Genomic DNA, 23,334 nt, shown 5'->3' with positions numbered 1-23,334 from the left:
CTAGCTGGGGGCAGGGGAAATGGGGAGTTCCTCTCTAAGTGAGGTCTTTGCTTTAGTTGGTGAGTGGTGGAGGAGAGACTGTAGGCTCAAGTCTTTTTGGCTTGCCTCTTCTGGCCTGAACCTCCACCCCATTAGCTGGGGGAAGGGCGTTCAAGGCCTCATATTCTTGGTGCAGTGCTCAACATTGAGCCAATGTCCCGTACACTTGAAGTTGGGAGGAAGAGGAGAGCCCCACTTTGCAGCCACACTTGCCCAGAATTTAATCTTGGGCAAGGTGAGAAATGGAGAAGTCTCTCCTCTCACTTGTGGGGAGAAAGCTCTCTGTCTGGAGTGGAGGTCTCTCTCACTGAGCTGGGAAAGGAGAAAGAAGGGTGCAAATACCAAAGATTCTCAGTGATCTTACCAATTTTAGCAGATTTTCTCGACTGTTTCTTCCCTTGATGCATGCACTTAACAACCATTTCCAGAGGCTTTAAATATTTCTTAAAAAAAAAAAAAATCTGTGTCAACTATCCTTCAAAAAAAACCTAGTGATCAGATTGGAGACTGCAGTTAATAATACTGTATTGTATACTTGATATTTGCTAAAAGAGTAGGTCTTGAGTATTTCACTAAAATATACTATCTGTGTAAAGGTAATGAATGTGTTAACTTGACTGTGGGAATCATTTTATTATGGATACATATATCAAATTACCATTCTGTACAACTTAAATACATTACATTTTGTCACTTATACCTGAATAAGCCTGTAAAAAATGACCCATCAAAAAAATGTTCCTCAGTTTTGTTGGCAAGTCAGTTCACAGCTCTCCCCATGCAATCATGCTACAAGTTGAACTTTTATTATTATTGTTATTTAATAGATGAGAACAATGTTCATATGTTTGAGAGACTGGAGGGTGGGGCTCAGAGTGAAAAGGAAAGTCACCCAGGATCAGAACAGCACAAAACCTAATTATAGAATTTCAAGGAGGTAAAAGATGTTAGATGTTATCTGTATCAGATTTTATCGGCTAGAGTGACCTCTCTACAACCACTCTTGGATGTGGTCCTTTAGTCGCTGCTTGGACACCTCCAGGAACGGGGAACTAACTGCTATTAGCTGAGACTAAGTAATATCCCCACGAACAACATAACCATGACCAAACACAGCCTGTGCCTGGCAGGGTTGGCTGTGTGTATGAACAGAAGGGGTGACAGAGAATGTAGGTTCTTTGGAATCCTAAACAAGTTCCTGTCGCCAGCAGGTTATGAGCCTGCTGTAAAAAGGCACCTAGCTGTTTTTGAACACCAGGTGCCCAAGGGACTGCTCTAATTTTAGAAATAACACAGTGCTTACTAAAGAGGTCCAGGACTCATGGGTCTGGAATGCGATGTTCTGTCACCCGCAGGCTCTGCAGACTCCTGTCCTACTGTTGATTCTGCTCCAATCATTTTCTGATATTGAGAGAGGGAGAACCAGACCATAGAACTGGCATGTGCCTGAGCAATTTGCCAAGAAATACGATTTAAATGCCAACCTTGAGAGACAGATTTGGTGATGGCCCTTTCTAAAACAGTAAGAGCTCATTTTCATGGTGTGGCATTGTGCTGATATTCCTTCACCCTCTTCAGATCCTTTCTCTGCCCCTCTCTGACAGCTCTATGGCCCAGGAGGCTCGCCTCTGAAGAAGGCATTGCCTGGGCTCCCCCGCTGGCCATCTTGCCATTTTGTTCAGTCAGTGGAGGCACTGGCCGATCAGAGAGCGGAAAGAGAGAGAGGCTGAAGTTGGATTCCCAGCTTTGGAACCTGATCTCTGGCCAGAGCTGTGGACCTTTCTCTGTCTCAGAGGCAGTAGCATGATTTCTTCCTTGTTCTGCTGGACTTAAGGGTGCTGCTGAGAGCTGGTTTCTGGTTGTCACCAGCCCTTGTTTGTACCTTGAACATCCACACCTCTGACACAGACCATCATTCAAGTCTCTTTATCTGATCTAAGGAGGGGAGAATTCTATTTCTTATCAGATAAACTTCTTGTTACTGTCCTTCCATGATAGCAGTGTTCCTTTGGTCTCCCCCAATTATTATCAAGCCTAGAAAGGAAGCCAGCCCCATGTTGTCGTCGTCCAAGCATTAACTAGGGGACCTCATATGCTCACATGGATCCCACGTAAACAAAGCAGATGATTTTGTTCATGTCCTGCCCTGGAATCTGAAGCCTCTGTTGGATCCATGAATGTGTTTATTCCACAGGCTCTTTCCAGAGGTAGAAGAGGTAACATTTCACACAGCTTGGCTGTTGTTTAGAATCAGAAGTGCTTTGGTTCCTGAACGTTTCCTGCATCAATGTGAAATATGTGGAGTCTTTGTACCCTTGAGAGATAGTGGAAAATTTCAACACGCAACACACAGTTTCCTAATTTAACTTGGAGCTGTCGTCCTCTGAGTTCTACCCCAAAGTCCTAGCTAATCAATATGTTTCTTTGTCCATGAGCAAGAACTTAAAAAAAATTATTTTTAAAGCTTAAGCATACAAAAACCAAGTTGTTCTCTTAGGTCTGTGTTAACTTACTCAAGCTCTTTCTTTGTATTCATAGCTGGATGACTAAACTTTCTATTTTTAAATAGAGGGGGCTTCCTACGACCTAGGGATCCATCACTACTTTTCGGCATTCATGTCACAAGCCAGCCCAAGCTGTGTTTTACCAAGAGGTTAGCTGGCATACTGGTTTGCATCTTTTACTTATTTATAGTGACAGTAACATATTTGGCTCTTACACATTCTCCTAAAAGGCCGATAACCCCAGTTATCTTGTGCTGTAAGAGGCCAGCTTTCGCTGAGTTAGAAATGAGTGTTTAGAGGGGGGAGGCGGGTAGGGAACATTCCAGTTTGCCAACAGTTCCCTCATGCAAGCGTGTCTCCAGAACAGCCGTGGCGGCTACCATGGAAGCCTGTGAATTCGCCACGGAAGCTGTCAGGCTAGCTTAGCAGCATCAATGATGAAAATCTTGAGTTATTTCTGGAGCGGTGATTGATGTTTCAAATAGAAGATGACATTTTGATGGGATCCCGACTTGCTGTGATAGGAGTTAATGAGGATAATGATGATGATAATGATATTTACCTTATACCTTTCTTCCAAAGAACTCTTGAGTTCTTTTCATCTCGTTTGTGTTGAAAACGTGCCTTTGGAGTTGGGAGGGAAAGGTGTTATTAATCTGTTTTTCAAGAGAGAAAATATATATAGAGAGATAACTGCCCAGCTTTCAGGCTCCATTTTGGTGGTGAGAAGAGATATTTAAGTGACAAATTAAACCAGGGGAAATTAAACTCAGGGAAATGCCAGTCTCTGCTGCTGCTATAGCCAGTAATGCCACTCCCAAGTCTTCAGGGGATCCTCACAGACTGCCGTTTCAGTCCTGGCATCCCCTTTTATCTGGAAAGACTCTTGACATCCCAACCTGCATGGCCTCACTGTGTTCTTATATTTCCCCTTGTTTCAGTCCAATGAATCTCCTTGCTGACCCCTACCCTCTGCTCTGCACACACCATTCTCCTTCTACGATCTTCATACACCTGCCACAGCGTGTTTAGTGTCTGTCTTCCTCTGTGGACGTGAACACCAGGAGGGCAGGTCCTGTCACCACTGTGCCCCCAGGGTCTAGCACAGTTAACTGGTACATGATAGGTACTTGGGTACTTCTTTTTTTATGTTTATTATTTTGAGAGGGGTATGGGGAAGAGGAGAGAGAGAGAATGAGAGAGAGAGAGACGGGGTGGGGGAGGATCCCAAGCAGGTTCCACTGCTCATATGGGGCTCCATGTCATGACCCCGAGATCATGACCTGAGCTGAAATCAGGAGTCAGACACTTAACCCGACAGGACTCCCCAGGCGCCCCCACGAGAGGAGCGTCTGTGACGCACACTGTGCGCTCCCACCTCCATGCCTTTGTTCATGCTGCTTCCTCAGCCTCAAATACCTGGCCTCCCATCTTGGCCTCCTGAAGCCAGGGCTGTCCTTCCAAGCCCAGATCAAATCCTAGTTCCTCCGTCAGGTCTCCCCGACTTGAGAAGCACCATGGTGCTGTTCTTTTTAGTTCTCGCCTTACCTTCTTTTGTGTCACACTCATGTGTGATCTTGCGTCGTCTTCCTCCCTTGGCCCTCCCAGACTGTCAGCTCTGGAGAGACAGGAGCTGCACCCCAGAGCCTGGCAGTGTGGGCACTTGTTACATATGTGCTCACTTGTCTAAAATGATTGCTGGCCAGCATTATTCATTCAGCAAAAAGTCCCATTTCCAGAATGTGTGGCTTGTCACGAGAGGGGATTTCCCGCTTCTTACCTTCCGCCATCCTTCCGGAAGGGAGGAAGATCAGTCAGGAAAGCCCTGCCGACTCTTCCTTTAAAAAGTGTCTCCTTTCTCTTCTGTGAGGCGTAAGGACTCTGGCACTTAGGTGGCAGGTTCCATTGCCTACAGGGGCCCAGGGCAGGTGTGCAGGGGTGGTAGTTGGCATTTTTTAGCTTCTGTGCCCATTTCAGTGCTGGCCTAAATGAGGGAGAACTAATCAATGCAACGTCAGCTGAGAAGGTAGGAGTACAACAATGACGTCTCCAAGGGATTTTAATACTACTACGTGCTTCTAGTGAGCAGCTGCATGTACCATTCAGTTACCATGAGAAGGCATCAGATCGAACGGACTCTGAGTGTGTGTGAAACCTCATAAGCAGCACATTTCTGACAGCTTGAAGACCCCGGGCTACTAGCAACATGGGCGTACTGAACATCTGTGATACAACACTCCATATAAATTACAAAGAACTGCTTCGACAACCGTATCGTGGAATATTCAGGGCTGTTAAAACTGATGGTGCAGATCTCTATTTATCGACATGGGGAGATGCCTGCAATCTATTGTTAAGTGAAGGAGGCAGGCTACTGAGCAGCATGATGATGTAAAATTATGCCACACTTATATCTGGATCTCTTTATAGATGTGTGGGTAGTCTTCAGATGTTGAGAAGGACATCTCTAGGTGATGAAATTTTGGGTATTTTTTCTTTACTTTTGTTTTTATACTTCCTTTTGCATTATTAGAATTTTATTTTTACAGCGAGCAATTACTTTTACAATCAGAAAAGGAAAATGATAAAGCCTCTTTCAGCTGGAAAAAAATTGTTGGAAATAAAAAAGACTCATTAAAACATCTGCAAATTTCCTAAAAGATGCTTCCTGTAAAACAAACAAAAACCAAAACCAAACTCTTGCATGCCCACAGGAAAAAACTGTCCCACGGTTTCCATGGCTGAACCATGTAACGGGCGGACCACAGTTAGGGGTGAGAGGGAACAGGGGGGCCTGAAGGAGGACGCATGGGAAGTCAAGACCTCCTGACCTCGCACGGGTACCAGACCCTCTGTCGTGCCTGAGGCATGAAGTATCACTTCAAATATCATTGCGACCTAAGCTTTTGATGGCAATGGATTTACAGGCACAGTATTTCTGACTATGGGACAACAGAGAAAACTTCCCTTCTCTGACAGCAAAGCAATGGTGACTTCATTTACTCCAGCGGTTTTTGTTGCAAAAAAAGAGACACATGCTGCTGGTCACAGTACAATTCACACTTTATTCCATCGTGAGTGGTATACTTGTAGGATCAGGACAACAGGAGACTAAAATCAGTGCAGAACTTCTCTGGACTAAAGAGCCGTGAAAGGCATTACTGGTTTTGGCACACAGAGTGGATAACCATACATTGGCTGGAATGTAACGGTCAGCAAAACAAAATGCACAAATCTAACACCATGTTGAAATTATGTCTGAGTTCTGTAGAATGTTAAAGATTAAATAATTACAAAGACTAACATGCAACTCTATGTAAGTCACATTATTCATCTACAGACTATTTCCCCCTTAGAGATGAAGAGATAGCCTGAGTAATCCGTTCACAGCAGCTTAAAGAGCAATCAATACACACTAGAGATCTGCCTGCTTTCTAGAGCAATTCATCAGAGTTGAAGAGATAATGCTAAATAATGTACTTTCTCTATATTGCCCCTATTAGATTGAACTGATTAAGTAATTCTGACTCAACTTTTCCTTACTTTAATACAATTCCTAACGTCTTCACAATGCCAAAGAGCAGTTTCTGTTAGTTTATTTATCCTTATAAATCACAACGGACCAAAGGGGAACCTGTGTAACAGGTTCTCTTTCCTCCGAAAAGAGAACATTATGCTGACAAGAACATTAAAAAAATATTACTACACTGCTGCAGATATTTGGGGTTTTCACACCATCATATCACACAGGGAGTCCAAAGAAGACAGCCTGTCAGTGACAGAGCAATGAATAAGATTCTGTAGAAGAGGCACACAGACTCTAAGTGATTCCTTGAGACAAAGGGGCAAAGAGGGAAAGAAGCAAAGGAAAGGAAAGGTGGAAAACAGCCTTCTGCAGAACAGGTTGTTCAGAAGAAAAATCTATCCACCTGCAATTGACTATAACACAGTTCTTCAGTTGGGGGTGACAGAAGTGAAGATATTAAAAATTATATGCTGCTTAGCTTTACTAGTAGAGCCAAACATGGCTCACTGGGTTAATTTTCCTGAGGTTGTTTCTGAGATGCTGAACTCTTTCAGGGAGAAGTTCTCATTTTGCCAGCTCAGGGCCATAATTGTGGAGGACAATTTTTCCTTATTAACTTGAGCATGTGGGTAACATTCATTTTCTCTCTGGTAAAAAGTTATTCACCCATGATGAGACAATTCCAAATATGACAGTGACCATGATATCCGGTTCATTCATGGGATGCTATAATTAAGATATCTGCATGTGAAATGAATTTAAAGTTAAGCAACAAGGAGGGGAAAGGAATTCTTCAAATTCTAGCATGAGATCATCAAATAAATGATAAAGATAGTAGTTAAAGATGTCTTGGTTTTCTCAGAGGCTTATCACTTCCATTTGGTCACTAAACCTAAGATATGATTGGCTAGAAATACATAGGGAGGCAAAGCAAGACTTGGAATCATATTTCTTCATCCCCCTGATTGTTAGTCTTGAACAACAAGCTATAGGCAATACAGGAAAGGTGGAGATGACTGGGAAGTTTGATGACATGCCTGGATTAGGCACCATTCCTTGGAAAGTACCTTTCCTTGGCCGGCTAAGAGGCTGATTCCTTCAGATTTAGGTAAAGGACAATGATCTCTCCCTTCACTGCGGCATTGTTCTCTGCAAGAGATTGGCATCAGTTATAGGCTGTGTAATTTAAAAGCTCGAGAGGAAAGAAGTGTTAACTGAATTCCACAGTACATAATCATAGGTATTTCAAAGCAGAATTGTCCATGGTCTGTGGTTTCAAGCACCAAGCGGATCACTTCCTGTACATGCTCCATCTGACTCCCACTAGACCATCAATAATCACTTTTAGATGCAATGCCTCTTCTGAAAGAAATAACTTCGCTAGACCAGGATAACTGCAGGGGATAGAAGGCTGGAAATAGGGTGAGTCACGATGGGGGGGGGAACAGAAATGAGCTGATGGAATAAATAAAACTATACTTCAAGGTCTATAAATGGCTAGTGATAAAGCAAAAATTCATGAAATTTTGACTTAAATACTTTCTAAGCCGTTGTACCGATATGGTGTTTTCAAGCTTTTGATCTATGATCCCTTAGCAACCTTCTGGAGGTGAATTTACCTTCCTAGGTGCGGTGCCTTACTTCTTCTGGAATTTGGTTATCCGGGGCAAACCCCGTCAGGATATGCCTCTGTGTAGTTAACTCTTCCCCACACAGCCACTCTGATTTTGGTCACAATTCTGCTGAGGGACCTGTCTGCCTTTCCTGGGGAGAATGGAGGTGGTGGCCAAGTATGTAGCCACGAACCAGAGGAGACGGATGTGGCAGATTTGGGGGAGGAGGGGGGAGTCCTGTAGGAAGTTATCCAGAAGGCAAGACCATGGATTTTACTGAAGGTAACAGAAGTGGGAAAGGCAAAGGAATATAACTAGAAACAAAATTTCCAGAGTTTAGATGAGGAAAAAAAAAAAAGAAGGAAAGGGGGAGGATCCAGGGACCAGGGAATTTTATAGGAATCAAAGATGATTAATGATACAGAGAAAAAACAAAACAAAACAGAACAACCCAGCCTATCTGACTGATCAAGAAGACGCTCTTTAGCATAGATTGGCAACTAAACAGCATATATATATTTCACACCGGTAATACAAACACTAAAATGAGTGTTTCTTTACTATTATTAATCACAGTTCAATAATTCGTTAGCTCTATGTTTTCTAGATTGCTTAATTCATTTAGCAAAACCCACAGCTTAGGTACCACCGCACGGGGAGGGAGAGGAGGGTGCAGAGCGAAGCAAACATGGAATCAGACTTCCGTAAACCAGAGTTAGTAGCACAGTGGCACAGTAGATTGTCAACGAACACGACAGGAGTGGTACAGCTACCGGCCTTGTGAGTGCAGCGCTGCCGGCTACAAGGGGGGGACTGCAACTCAGGAGTCTACCTTCTTGTTAATTAAAACCGAGCAGCATGTGAGCAGCCCGTCCACCTTTTCCAGTTCAGAGTGGCTCACGGGGATCAGCATATAGTCCTTCAGCTTCTCATAAACCTGCAGCAGGAATCAAGGACAGGCAAAGAAGGAGGATTATGCTTCTGCCTGTCTTACCCCCCACCCCACCTCCTCGCCTCGTGCGGAGCATTAGTTTGGCTTGTGACGTTTAGGCTTCTCAGCCATGTAACCCCAAGACGTGCATGCAGTCTAGACCACACATGTGCCCACAGCCGTACTGATGGGGCGAGCGGCGCTGGCTAACCACTAGCGCTGTGCTTTAACCTCAAAGTCGAAGATGTGTTAAAGATGTGGTTGTTCCTAGAGACCCCTCCGCTCTGCCGCTGTCACTGGGAGATTGAGTGACATGTGAAAGGCGGTGGCAGTTTCTTCAGTCTGAACAGTGCTCTCCCTCTCCGCACTTTAAAACCCTCTTAACTGTACTTTAGTGTTTCTTTCCTTTCCAACACCACTGAAAAAACCTGAAAAAATAGAATTTAAGTGAAGTGTTTCAGGTCAAACTGCTTTTAAATTACAGGTGTGAATTTTATAGCATCTTTTGACACTAATAGAAAGCATGTGTCAAAACTTCAAATTAACAGCCCACAGATTTTTCTCTGATGATCAAACAACACACATTCAAGAAAAAAACAACAACAAAATCGCTTGAAAACACACTGTCTAAAAGCAATCTACCATGCTTCTCCAGGAAGCACTTTGTTCCTTAAAATTCAGTACTGTGGCTAATTAAGAGTGCCGGAGCCAGAGCTGGGCTCCAAACCCAGTTCTGTCAACTCTCCCCCTATAGTGTGACTTCAACCACAAGGCCACGCCCTCTCTCAGCCTCGGTTACCGCTCCCGTAAAGTAAAGTTAGAGTAGCAAGAGCTTCCTCACGGGGCGGCAGTGAGGAAGTAAGATAATGCATATGGCGCGCCGGGCCCAGGGCCTGGAGCCGGGAAGCCTCGGCGAACGTGGATGCTACCGTTGATAGTGTCGGTAGACACAGGACTGAATCCAGAAGCAGATGATCACATCTGTTGTCAGATGATCACTGGCTGGAGAAGCATGAACCATCCAGAGCTGTGCTTCATCCTAGCTGTGACCTGGGTACTTGTTGGCATTGCAGATTCTAGGGTGGGGGTCTAGGAATGTGCATTTTAAGAAACCTGATGCACAATAAAATATGAGACGTGCTATTCATCTGATGGCTGGCTAAGCCCAGTCTGATGTCAGGAGTCCTATATTTTCCTCAGGGTCACACTTCCCGCCAAGGAAACAGAGAAGTCATCTATGTATCTCCTCACCCTTTTCTTTTAATCTGCCAACAAAGTGACTAAGATAAGTCTAATAATTATACAATATGACATATCTAAAGGATAGCCAAAACATTTTCTAAAGTTTTTAAAGATGTAAAATTTTTAGATATATGTAAAAAAAGATGAGTGGTTATCAAAGGCTCTTGTGTAATGCTCAGAACGAATGCTTATCTTTTTCCCCCGGGCAGAGCTGAAGACGCTGACACACGTAGAACAGATACGGACATGCGGAGGGTCCGTGGATGAGCACTTTGTCTCCGTGGTAGGAGTAAACTGAAGTTGCTAAGTACGCACATGAGACTGGCAGAAAGCCCTGAGAGACAAGCAACATCTTCTAAGACCAGGAAAGAATCCCACGTCTAGGGGCAATTCCCTTGTTGGCACTGAAACGCAGAGGCTCTTAGAGGGACAGGTGCCTGATTGCAAGTATGTTTTCTTTTTGCTCTTTCTGATCCTTTCCTACCTAGGATGTGCAGCCAAAAGCCCTTCTTTTTGCAGCCTTGACAATGAGCACCCACCTCTCTGGGTCGTTCATGCTTCTCTGCCAGAAGAAGCCAATGACGTTCTGAGGAAGGGCAACTCACATTTGTCCGAAAACAATGACAGAGTCAACCATCTAATTGTAGGTCTCTATGCTTAACTAGTATCTAAGAGTGGGGAGGTACGTGTAACCAGAGCTGGAACACAGACTTGGGAGGTCTGAGTACTTATTTGAAAAGTTCTGAACACCAGACACGATCACCTCAATTACGATGCATGCATTAGTGACCAATGGCATAAATGAGAAGCATGAGTTAAAGCTCACTTTCCTTGTGTCCTATATTATCCTCTCTGCTTTCATAATGATTTGATGTGTATAGAGGAAAAGGAAGTGCCTGTTATTTGTCACTCCATCATGAAAAAAATCCCCAGGCAGGAAGACCGTCACAGAGGTCTACTCAGCTGCCGTGGTCAGGAAGGAGGGTTTTTTACCTTTGCACTTTCTGGATACTCTTCTGGGGTTCGGTGTAGCAAGACGTGGCCTTTGTTTGGGATATTTAGGTATATACAGTTCGCAGCCATGTCATCAGGCACGGTGAGTTTGTCATAGCGGTGGTCACTCATCTGTTGCATGATCTATAAAGAGAAACAAAGCAGGTGTAAGAGCATTTCCCCACGCTTGCAAACAGAAGGAAGGCAGCGTGTGGGGATAAACTTGCAACGGATGCCTAAGAATGTTCCCATGAAGTTCCTGCCTACTTCCTCTAGGCATTGAGAATCCCCAGAGGAAAACTTGATGAAGATATGATTCTTTGGAAGAGTTGCAAGCGTTCTTCTTCTTCTCCTTCTTTTTTTTTTTGAAAGTGTGAGTTTGTCTGTAATTTTAAAAAGCTTTTAAAACCATCCATAATTTTCTGTTTTTGTTCATGAGACCTACCAGTAAGACATGAAATGGACACATGTACAAAAGGCCCAGCTGGGGTTTGATGATATTCTTGGCTGAGTCAGCAGGGCTGCCTCGGTCTATAGGAAAAAGTGTCCCTAGTGGTTACCATTCTGGTCAATGATCTGATTTAGCAATAGCCACACACACACACACACACACACACACACACACACAATTTCCTCTAAGATACATTTAAATTGAATTAACCTGTCTGTTGGCAGGTGATGCTCTTAATACAATAAGCATAAAAATCACTTGAGAATGTTAACCTCCTGTTCCTAGGCCTCACCCCCAGGGATTCTGGTCTGACAGATTTGAAGTGAGGCATGGAAAATTTGCATTCTAAATTCTAAATCTCTCCAGGTAATTCTCAGGCAGATGGTCCCCAGACCATATTTGGTTAAAAAAAAAAAAACCTGATATAACAGGTCTATTCATCAAATGATGGGTTTATTAATGCCTTACTATAAAATAGTTTTTAAAGAAATCACAAAAATGACTCTGCACAAAAATTAAAAATTTGATACCTCATCCTCATCTCCTCAAAAAAAATGAAAACAAAGACCCAAAACACAACCATATCCTCACTACAAAAATATTCAAACACCAAAAAACAAAACAAAAACAAAAAACCCAACCTCACAAAAACCCAAATATATTTTGGGTTTAGTCATGTACACTCTTTCTATTCTTTATCCATATCCATACATTTTGAGGAATTTGCTGAACTGTCATGCCATGAAGGTATAACAAGATCTTTGGGGTGCCTGAGTGGCTCAGTTGGTTAAGCATCTGACTTTAGCTCAGGTCAAGATCTCATGGTTCATGAGTTTGAGTCCCGTGTCGGGCTTCATGCTGATAGCAGGGAGCATGGAGCCTGCTTTGGATTCTGTGTTTCCCTCTCTATCTGCTCCTCCCCTGCTTGCACTCTGTCTCTCTCTCAAAAAGAAATAAACATAACAACAACAACAACAACAACAACAACAACAATAATAATAAAAAGGCCTCTTCCACAATTTGGTTCAAATCTACCTTTCCAGCCAGGTTTCCCTTTATCCTTTAATATTTGTATGGAAATGTGCTGCATATTACTAGGCCCCAGAATTAGGAAGTCTTGACTACTTAGTTGTGGCAGCACTGGACAGCGAGATTCACAGTATGAAAGAGTGCAAAAGACAGTGTGTTCCCCAAAGACAATAAATACATTCCAAAGAGAACGTGAAGGGTGGCATATAGTAAGCTCCTATTGACCCATCAATAAAGTAAACTGTTCACCTCTAGTGTGGAATGTCAAAGGCCAGGGAGAGCAGGAGGAATCCGATAATATCCTTCGCACAGAAGGAAACATCAGCAATGGGATGAGCTTAGGCACAAAGGCTGAGAGACAAAGATGAGCAGGACGCAGATCTAGTGTTTGGAGAGGTGACAGCCTCATGGAGGTGACTGGCAAACAATTATATTACAATAAGAATAAGGAGGGCCCCACAGAAAACCTTTAACATTTATTATCTAATCTCAAAATTCCCATTTTATAAAGGAACAAATAAGACTGAGAGAGAAGTCAAATAACTTGCTCAAAGCCATACAGGTAGATTTAAAACCAAATCTGTGCAACTCGAACCCTTCTTTCTTACGTTGCTCTCTTTCTTGACCTCCAGAGATGCAGCAGATCTTGCTTTCCTATAAACTACTATAAGATCTAGTTTTCTGTACTCATGTGGTACTTATAATTTAGTGTCTTGTGGTAGCATTAGCTCTCCTTTCATACGTAATCTTATTCTGACATGGAGGTTTGGTATAGTTATAAGACTTGACTACACATCTTTCCTGCACTTTTTAATTTAAATTGTTCACTAAAGGGACAGACCTAGAGAGGGTATCATCTGCTGGGTTGCTTCTTCCTTAGAGCCCAGATTGAGAAACGTTAGATCTACTTGGATATGTGGACATTTAAGAGGTTAAAGACACTCTTGGGGCCCTTGGGTAGCTCAGTCGGTTGAGTGTCAGAGTTAAGCTAAGGTTGTGATCTTATGGTTTGTGGGTTCGAGCCCCATGTTAGGCTCTGCACTGACAGCATAGAGCCTGCTTTGGATCCTCTGTTTCTTTTCCCCCCTGTCCCTCTCCTACTCATACCCTCTCTCTCAAAAATTAAATAAAAATTTTTAAAAAGTGTATAAAAATAAGAAGTTAAAGACACTCCTAAAGAGTAATGGCTCTAAGCAAATTAAAAACATATTCAACTTAGCCCTCTTTATAAATTGGATATGTCCAGAAATAATATGGAGAGGCTTATTTAAGAGAAAAACAATCCATATCCAAGTAGCTCTTTTCTCTTATGAATTGCTATTTAAATACATGCTATGCAGACTTTCTTTTTGGCTGCTTTCAAAACACACTAATAGTAGCTTCCATTGTGTGAGATGTGGCATATTAAACCATTAACTCTGGAGTGAGACCTGGGTTTGAGTTTCAGTGCTAGCCTTGATTAGCTATGTAAATTTAAGATTTGTTTTTTGACTTCTTGGTTTACTCACTATAAAACTGGGGTAATAATAGCTTTCATACACTTACTGTGAAAGTACACGAAGATAATGTATATAATAAGACACAGTAATAATCCCTTAATAAGATAATAGTATTTTATGGCAGTGTGAGCAGCCAAGTAAGGGTCAAGTTTCTAGTCTGCAACCAGAAAGAGGTAGGTCTGAATCTATGCTCTGCTATACGCTGACTGTATGACCTTAAGTAAGTCACTTAAGCTCTCCAAAGCTCATTTTCCTCAACTGTAAAATGGGATGACAATCTCATACCTATTTCCTATAGAGTAACTCTGAAGCTTATTTTAAAAAACAAAGCAAAACAGATTATGTCTGTGAAGTGCTTAGAACAAGTTCCTAATAGATATTAAATGTGTAATAAGTGTGCACCATTCCCCAATGACTCTTGCAAGTCATTTGGCATCTAGCAGGTGATCAAAATATGCTTGCAACTATTTGATTCATTTCTTCACTCCTTTCAAAGGATAAAGTAAATCTCAAGAGTACACTGAGATGTTCACAATTGTATATGTGAACAACTGCATGTATAAAAACAAGGTATGGTCTACGTCCAGAAAAAGAAATACAATTAATTAGTTAATGTGAGCGGGGCTAAACCAGTGAGGCCAATGTTTGTCTTTTCCCTTATGCTGTACAACAGGACACCATACTTTGTGGTCCTAACCTAAATGATTTTGGATGTAAGATAATAGGAAATGGTGGACCTGGGGCAAACTACACAGTTTGCAGCACCTACAAGCATTAAAACAAAGAAAGAAAAGAAAAAACTTCATGTATATCAAACTGAACACATACATGTCTCTGTCAGTTTGTGACTTGTGATTTAGTAAAACAGTCCAGAAGCTCAATAAGCAGATTGATTTTTTCAAGATAGAAGTGGAGCTATCTCTAAATGCAAGACAAAAGCTAGGATTTATGAAACTTTTCAGCAATTTCTCCCGGTTAGTCTGGCCAGCATGTTTCTTTCTGGGTGCAGGGAATAGGACTGCATGATTTCTGAATCTCTACTTACTGTGTGATGTTGAAGGTGAGCCAAGGTCATTTACAGTTAGAAGTGACTATCATCCTTTATGTGGATTAGATCGAGTTTATCGGAGAAGTTTAGGATTTCTTCCAGACCACCGGGAGACAGTTCCCTGGGCCAGAGGTTTACTAAGTGGGACCTCAGTGATTCAAGGACTTCCCAAAGATCCTTAAAAAGCATGGTATGTATAGCCATTGTTACCTGGTCAAGCTTAGACACAAACAAACAAAATCCAATGAATATTTCCATTGACCTGATTTTCTAAGCAACTGGGAGACCTGTGGGCAGCATACTTAGCCCATCACATTCAGGCTAGCTGTTCCCACCACTCATAAGCCCTAGATCATTGCCAGTTGGTTTTCCAGTTTAATTCCTGGTCTACAGATGATTCACTGCATTCTTTATCCAAAGGTAAATAAATCACCTATCATTCCTGAGATGAGATGAAAGAGAAAGGCGCACGGCAAGATCACACCAACAGGCCTGACTATACCTTCAATGGTCCTATGAGCAGCCCGGCCAATTTCCCCACCTCGCAGTCTGACTCAGGCATGTCCGGTGGGTGACAATGAAGTAGAAACATGGAATGTTGTACATTCCACAGGAAGTGTTATCAGGGATCGTTATCAGTGCTGACTTCTTGTTTATCAGTGAGGGAACAAATTAAAGTCTCCAAGGTTGTGCCTACTTCAGAAAGTGCCCAGTTTCTTTTGAGTAATGGAGACTGTAGATTTCCTTTTCTGGTGTGCTTTATTTACTTGGGCTCTGTCTCTTTCCACCCCCCTCCCTCCCATCCCCCACTCTCACTTCCTTGAGTGAACAATCCTGTCCCCTCGGTGCCTATGTGTTTGCTTTGTTCTTCAGGTAATGATATTTATTTGAAACTATAATCACTGCTTTTCTTCACTCTTTTCCTCTCTCTTTTCCGGACCTTATAATTTACAGTTTCTGGTAGGAGTATTCTCAAGATTACTGACATCGGAGCCAATACCCAGCACAGCATTGTTTGAGGATAGTTTCTTTTTTTTTTCATTACTGTCAGGAAAGGAATTATAACACCGTTGGTGGGGAAATAATTTAATACTGGGAATAAATAAAATAATTCACCAATAAATTCTACTGAGAGTTACTCTTAAAATAAATGTCTTAACAAAGCCACCTTAGGAGCAGGTTTTCAATCAATTTATCAAGGTCTCATGGTTATCATTTTAAGACAAGTTAAAAAATGCGCCAAAAGAAATGACTTTTAATAATAGAACAGGTCCCATTTGGAGCAGCAAGTAGTTCTGTTTAACTGTAGAAAGGAGCAAACACAAAAGCAACGTCAGGCATAGTCTTTCTAAATGAATCTTCTGAACCCTGGTCAGATGCGTTATCCATTGCGCCACTGGCCCCCTCCATCTTTCTAAATGAAAAGGATGTAGGAAGTGGTAACTATAAGTAATAAAAAAAATACACTGCTTTTTTTTCTTGAAAAAGCTAAAAGTGCTTATTCTAAACATAAAGAGTTTCTGTGTTCTGGAACAAAGAACAGGATTCTCTTTTCCTGTGAGAGTGATTGTTTTCCTTTCTCATATATGTTACTATTGTCTGAAGAAGAAAGCCTGCCATTTATTTATAGCTGGGCTCAGGAAATACACACACACACACAGGGCAGGTTGCTCAGCTCACCATTTGGAGGGGAGCACACAGAAAAAGATTCAGAAGACTATATCTCTAACATCTTCCCTCTGTCGTTGGAACCAGCGCTGTGAGGATGTGCTCACCGGCCTGCCTGGCAGGGCATCACCTCAGAGAGCCCAGGCCCCCAAGGACAAAGATGCAGTCACAGCGAGGGGAGGAGATTTTGCTTCCTCTTTGTGGGTGCACAGAAGCCTTTGTTAGAAGATGAGCATCATTTCAAGCATCTTGAGAATGTGGCTGTTGGCTGCTTAGTTCTATGTGCCAACATTTTTTCCTATAAAAGGGTGGAGGTGGTGTATTGCTCCAAAACTCTGTGTAAAGTGTTCTTTACCCCCAGGGAATGTACTTCCTGCTTCTCACTGTGCCCTAAGCCAGAACAGAAAGGAGAAAGCACCGAAACCCTCCACAGATACTCTAAATTCCCTGAGAGGCCCCAGACCCTGGAGAATATGCATGAGTCCTACATGGCTTGGAAGATCTGAGAAGTCAAGTCCCTGCTATCCATGCCATTTCTGACTGTTGTCATTTCCCAAAAGAATTATTCCACTTTGTGTAAAACACAGTAAGTATCCTTGGGATTGGACACAATTGGTGTTTGGTTCAATCCAACAGTCCTTCATGGAGGCCCCTCTGGGCTAGGCACGGTGGTAGTGAGAGGTGGCAGAGAGAAAGACACCCAAAGATAATTTAGTTGCAGACTCTGCCTGTAGGAAATGACAATCTATAATTTAAAGCAGGACAAGCATACGAAGGCAACACCAGCAGTAAAAAGTCAACCTCACTTCTATTACAGGCACCCCTTACTGAAGAAGGCACACGGCAGAGTGGGAATGGTTCTGAGGGCCATCTTGGCTGCGGCGTCCTGGTCTGTTACACAGCTGTGGGTTTGGAGGAATCGGCCTTGCTCCCCAGAGGAGTGCTGTCACAAAACAGAGTGGGAAATGTCTGGCTTTCAGCCCAAGAGAATTCGCATGGCCAGTTGCATTAACATCCAGGCATTTCCGGCAGTTCTCAATATTTCTGGGAATTTTCTCATTCAAAGGACTGGAAGGCAGCTACATTCTCCCACTTGTTACTCATAGTTTCTTTGTATTGAATCAATTATTTAAAAAAAAATTCTTGGGCTATGTTGTTTCACAGAACAGTTTAGGACTTATTGGTCAAATACTGAAGCAAAGGTGTACAGAAGGTACTTAGAGATGTTTAGGAAATATTCAGTGTATGGTTTCTCACTCATAATTGATCTTTTATGAAATATACATCTGTAGTCATCTCAATATATCAAAACAGCCAGTATTAAAAGGGACAGATTACAGATTCTATTTAGATGATACATGATGTTCAAGCACACTATTTGTTGCTACTGGATATGTAAAATCATTCATTTGTTGATTTATCTCTCCATCAAGTATCCATATATAGTATTCATATTATAACTATGGATAACATTCTAGAACTATTATGTTTTCATTTTTTATAGTCTTACAGTGGATCATCTCAAAATGAATAGAACCTGAGAGAGGTAGTCTTTTAAACATCCTCTCTTAATTGACAGGCTATCCTGATTCTATAACTGAAGTGACATGGTTTTTTTTAGTTAAATCTGGGCCAACTTTCAATGCCAAATATTCCTTTCGAAGCTAGCCGCCATTTTCTCCACAAATTCCCTCTCCTATTTGGAGTTGCTCCTTTTGTTTAGATCATAAGGCCCATTTGAATACGGGGATGAAAGACTTCCGTTACTCAAACTACAACCATAAATTCTATGAACGATTTCTTGAAGAGATCCTCAAAAACAACAGTTTCTGTGGAAGGCTGGGGAAAACTCCCACACTCTGAGAGGACCCCTCTGAGCTCGGTGGAGGGCTGGGGAGCAGAGTATATGCAGGAGGAGCAAGGGAGAGCCTCTGGGTGAGCACACTCCTCACTTCCTAATTTCAGGGGTGCAGAGGAAAGAAATTCAGACCAAAGCACCCTTTCCAAAATGTAAAATCTGGGTTCTCATCTCCTGTCTTACCCCTGGCCATGCGTTCTTGGAGACTAAGTGGTTAAAAAAATCCTTAATGTATGTTCGGTACTGAGTTTTTTAGCTACAGGAAGTAGAGTGCTGGTAAATGGAGGAGAAAATATATGCATAATAGGATGGGTAGCACACATTTTATAAGTAATAATAAAACAGTTAATACTCCTGACTGTACATTTTGTATTCCCGATGATCACAATAGAATGCTTCTGTTGATTTTTGCAGAGCTCCTATATCAGTGGCCAACCTATTGTTGCAATTGACAAACCAGTGTAGTTCCATTATAGCTATTGGTTGATATTTTTGTTTACCCTAATGAGACGGTGAAACAATGAAAACATACATTGGAACTTCGTTTGTTGATGATGTGGGTGACTGCTTTGCTGAACTGCATAATAGCTTCTGAATACTGGGAGAATACTCCCTCAGTGTAGTGGCTATACTCATGACACGCTTCCAAGTTTAATCTGTGGGATTAAAATTTCTTCCATCAGTTTCTTGTGTCTGGACAATCAATAAAATGCTAAATCAAGTGGATTTTTGTGATGCATACCTTCCTACTGTGGCCAATTTCCAGTTACCAACACAACATTGTTGAATACAGAGTTGGGAAGAGATGTGCAATGGCATACCATTATTGAATATTACCATCATGCATGTACACAACAGATGGAAATAACCTTTAAGAGCACAGATAATGAATGGTAAAATTTGGTAATGGAATTAGGAAGGGATAAGTTTTAAGTATTTATCACCTTGCTTTTAGTATACTTTATTTAGTTTTAAGTTCACATAATTTCATTTTGTAAGTTTATTTATTTATTTAGAGAGATATAGAGCTAAAGCAGGGGAGGGGCAGAGAGAGAGGGAAACAGAGAATCCCAAGCAGGCTCCTCACTGTCAGCACAGAGCACCACAAGGGGCTCAAACCCACAAACTATGAGATCACAACTTGAGCCAAAATCAAGAGCAGGATGCTCAACCAACTGACTGAGCCACCCAGGCACCCCTACATAATTTAATTTTTAATAATGACTACGTTTAACAACCAGCTGGCAAAATTCCTAGAAACTTAACAACTGGCTCTCATAAGCTGGTAGGAGCTGGCTCCAGAAAACCACTGCCCGGCACAGGAGACTTCACAGTTTTTGTAAGAATTGGTTCCCTGATGTTCATATAAGCTGGCTTTCATAGAAAATTACTTTAAGCAGCCCTAACAGCCTCTTTGTTAATGACATGGAAACTGAGCTCATAAAACTTTTGCTTCCTCATGGCAAACAATACTTAGGAATTAACCTTCAATGGGCTTATGAAACTCATGAACTCGTGGCAGGGTGGCAAACTGGGTTTAAATAAGAGTCATTTAAATAGGAGAGACATTGAAGCTCTCAAACATGCAGGAGAACATGAAAAGGCTTTTCCTTCTCATAGTAAGTGGAAGGCTGAAGTCTGATTGTCCTGTGTGTTAAGAATGAAATGAGAATCCAGGGTCTGCATTCTGAAACTTGGCACCAATTTAAATAATTGTTTTTTTATGCTATCCTTCACGCATCTTTGTAAGCGGCTTTTACAAAATGAGGTGAGGCAGGAGTATATATTTATATATATATATATATATTTAGACAGTCCTTCTAAAAACATGTCTTTAAATTATAAACTAAAAAACTAATTATAAAGAAAATAATAAAACACAAGCTTTTTGTAAAATAATCAACTATGAAAAGTTGAAATTCTATTGGACTTAAAACGACCATATACCTTTGTCAAAACTCATTGAATTGTACATTTAAAGTGTGAATTCTATAGAAATTAAGTGTTATTGTATGGAAATTATACTTAAATGAAGTTAATAAAAAAGACTTAAGTCTTTCTCCTCTGCCACATCTTACTCTTCTCCTTTTCCCTATATGGTAGCGACTATTAAAAATTTGACATGGGTTCTTCAGATATTTTTAATTAATTAATTTAAAAATGTTAATATTTTCTTGTTGCTAGAGAAAGATAGAGCACAAGCAGGGAAGGAGCAGAGAGAGAGGGAAACACAGAATTCAAAGTAGGCTCCAGGGTCTGAGCTGTCAGCACAGAGCCCAACATGGGGCTTAAACTCACAAGCTGAGCAATGAGATCATGATCTGAACTCAACCTGGCCACCTAACCAACTGAGCCACCCATGTGTCCCCTTCAGCGTTTTAAAAAAAAAAAAAGTACTTGAAACAAAATCTGCTTACCCCCACTGAACTTTTCAGTAAAGAAGCCAGAACACTGCAGGTCAGAAGCTCCAACCCCATTTCCTTCAAAGGCTAGTAATGAAAATCTCTAGAGGTGGGCACCTGGGTGGCTCAGGCAACCCATTTTTGATTTCGGCTCAGGTCACCATCTCACAGTGTGTTCAAGCCCCACATTGGGCTCTGCACTGATAGTATGGAGCCTGCCTGGGATTCCCTCTCTCCCTCTCTCTGTGCCTATCCTGCTCGTGGGAGTCCAGATGTGCATTCTCTCTCTCTCAAAATAAATAGATAAACATTAAAAAAAAAAAAAAAAGAAAATCTCTAGAGGCTTTGTACCCACGAAGGCAATTACATGTGGCCTTGTTACTCAAATTCTATGATCATCTCACATTTATTGTTTTCATCCATGTATGCTAAGTAGTTTTAATACCTGAAAATAGTATGTGACACAAAAGTCTAATTAATGTTGGGCTGCATATAGCTATTTCATTCCCGGCTCCTGAAAAGCACTGTTGCCAGCATGGGCTACATGACATTCAGGACTCACTGCGGTCCCTAATCAAGAATAGTCCCCTTAACCACGATGTGCTCAGGGACAAATCTCATTCACATTTTAGGACTGGATTTCTTAACCTCAGCACTCTTGCCATTCTGGGCTGGATAATTCTCTGTTTATGTGGGCTGTCCTGTGCACTGTAGGATGGTTAGACGCATTCGTGGTCTCTACGGACCATACTACACGCCAGTAGTATCCACTCTCCCACCTCCCATGCTGTGACAAAAATATCTCCAGATATTACCAAATGTCCCCTGGGGGCAATGTTCCTCTGGTTGAAAACCACTGTTTTTAGGAGAAGGTCATCAAATTTATATATATTTTAGTAAAACAGCAAATAGTTATAGGAAAGAGGAAGAAAAATAACCAGAGAAAGAAAGACATTAAATTTCCAAATAAGTATACTATTTACTCTTCTATTCTTCCCCTGGATTAACAAGAGCCCTGAAAAGAAAGAGATCAGTGCTTAAGAAAACAGCTGTTGTCCCCATATATCTTCCCAGAAACCAAAATACCCCGTCAATGACTACAACCAAACCATGGCTAATGAAGGAGACAGCCACCCTCATCTTGCCTACCCTGGTGTGGGGAGCTACCTGGTTTTCTGTTTCAAGTTCTGTGTTTTGAAATGGGGTGGGGGAGAAACCTTGGCTTCCTTCTGGATATGGCCTTTGCCAGTGTTCGACAGTGAATGTTGAAAGTAATCTGAGCAGCTGGGGAAGTGATGTCATTTTATAGACTCCTGAGAATCCTAAGTTTGAGAACTAGGCACGAATTTGGAAATTATCAAGCCCATTTCTCTCTCATTTTTTATGTTTATTTAGTTTTGAGAGAGAGAGAGAGAGAGAGAGAGAGAAAGCATACATGGGAGTGGGGGAGGGGTAGAGAGAGGGGGACAGAGGATCTGAAGCAGGCTGTGCACAGACAGCAGCGAGCCCAATGTGTGGCTCGAGATCATGATGTGAGCCGAAGTCAGACGTTCAACTGACTGAGCCACCCAGGTGCCCCTTACAGAAATTCAGAGAGATGAAAAATTGACTTACCTAATAGCACACAAAGTTAGTGAACTGCAAAATGAGGATCTTAGCTCTCCTGACCCAGTCCAGGCTTTTCTACTGCTCTTAGTCTGGTGGAGAGAATTTGAGTGGAACAAGAAGGAACAACATCAACTCCTCCCCTGTCACCTCCTCCACCTCGACTTTAAGGGATCTCTTTTCTCTTCACGATCTAGGTAAGAATGTGTTGTATCTCTATTCCCTGATTTGTGTAATAGTCTAGGCCAGTGGTTCTCAACTGTGACACTGTGACTACACACTGAAATCATCTGGGGAGCTTTTTAAAAAGGAGAGATTTCTGGACCCCAACCATAGAGATTTTTTATTTACTTGGTCTGGAGTGAGACAAAGCATCAGTATTTCTATTTAAACACTTCTCAGGTGACTCTACTCTGGAGCCAGGTTGAGAACCACTCTTCTCTCCATAATCCCTACCAGTCCTGGGGGTAAACAGTGGGAGGGGGAAGGAGGCGGCTTATATCCTCAGGTTATCTCTGGCCCTAGCTTCCAGTGAATTAGATCCATTCAGAAGTACAGTCATTTTGTAGGTGCTGTCCTTCTTTTTTTCTTTACACAATTTATTTTTTTAACATATGCAATTATTTTCCATCATTTATAATACAGTAGTTACAATGACACTCCAAACAGAAAAGCAAAGTAATAAATCAAAACCCCAACTTCTATTTCATGTACTTAGACTTATACAGGAATTAGAAGGTTAAGTAACAACTAGTTAATCACCTAATTTCACAGCTATCTGAAGTGGCAATCATTATATAGCAGCTTATCTATGATACATTCAAGATACATGATACAATTTATTACTTGCCCATAAGCTAAAACACAGCCTGCTTAATACCTTTCCTTAAATTCCACCTCTATACTACAATATACTTGAGGTCCAT

The 23,334-nt window shown here is 41.8% G+C and overlaps 1 protein-coding gene and 1 long non-coding RNA gene across 5 annotated transcripts in view; one reads left to right on the top strand and one right to left on the bottom strand.

Moving 5' to 3' along the window:
- LOC115299560 overlaps positions 1-23,334 on the top strand; it is a 50,532-nt gene that overhangs the window by 22,626 nt on the left and 4,572 nt on the right. The window contains exon 4 of one of the 2 annotated variants that reach the window (XR_003912239.1): positions 10,065-10,124. The exons of the other annotated variant lie outside the window; for it this stretch is intronic. This is a non-coding gene — a long non-coding RNA (uncharacterized LOC115299560). Of the gene's footprint in view, positions 1-10,064; positions 10,125-23,334 lie in introns of those variants that run through there. 2 annotated transcript variants of the gene reach the window in all.
- The window catches only part of DDAH1 (dimethylarginine dimethylaminohydrolase 1), a 163,463-nt gene continuing 145,717 nt past the window's right edge, over positions 5,589-23,334 (bottom strand). For all 3 annotated transcript variants that reach the window (XM_029948957.1, XM_029948958.1, XM_029948959.1), the window contains exons 5-6: positions 10,849-10,992; positions 5,589-8,619 (exon numbers count right to left, since the gene is read on the bottom strand). In XM_029948957.1, coding sequence (XP_029804817.1) covers positions 8,503-8,619; positions 10,849-10,992 — 261 coding nt within the window. In that variant the 3' untranslated portion in view covers positions 5,589-8,502. The remainder of the gene's footprint in view (positions 8,620-10,848; positions 10,993-23,334) is intronic.

This window comes from Suricata suricatta, chromosome 8 (genome assembly GCF_006229205.1).
Source record: "Suricata suricatta isolate VVHF042 chromosome 8, meerkat_22Aug2017_6uvM2_HiC, whole genome shotgun sequence".
Classification (NCBI taxonomy): domain Eukaryota; kingdom Metazoa; phylum Chordata; class Mammalia; order Carnivora; family Herpestidae; genus Suricata; species Suricata suricatta.
The sequence above is the reverse complement of the archived record's forward strand: the minus strand, read 5'-3'. Positions and strand labels throughout refer to the sequence as shown.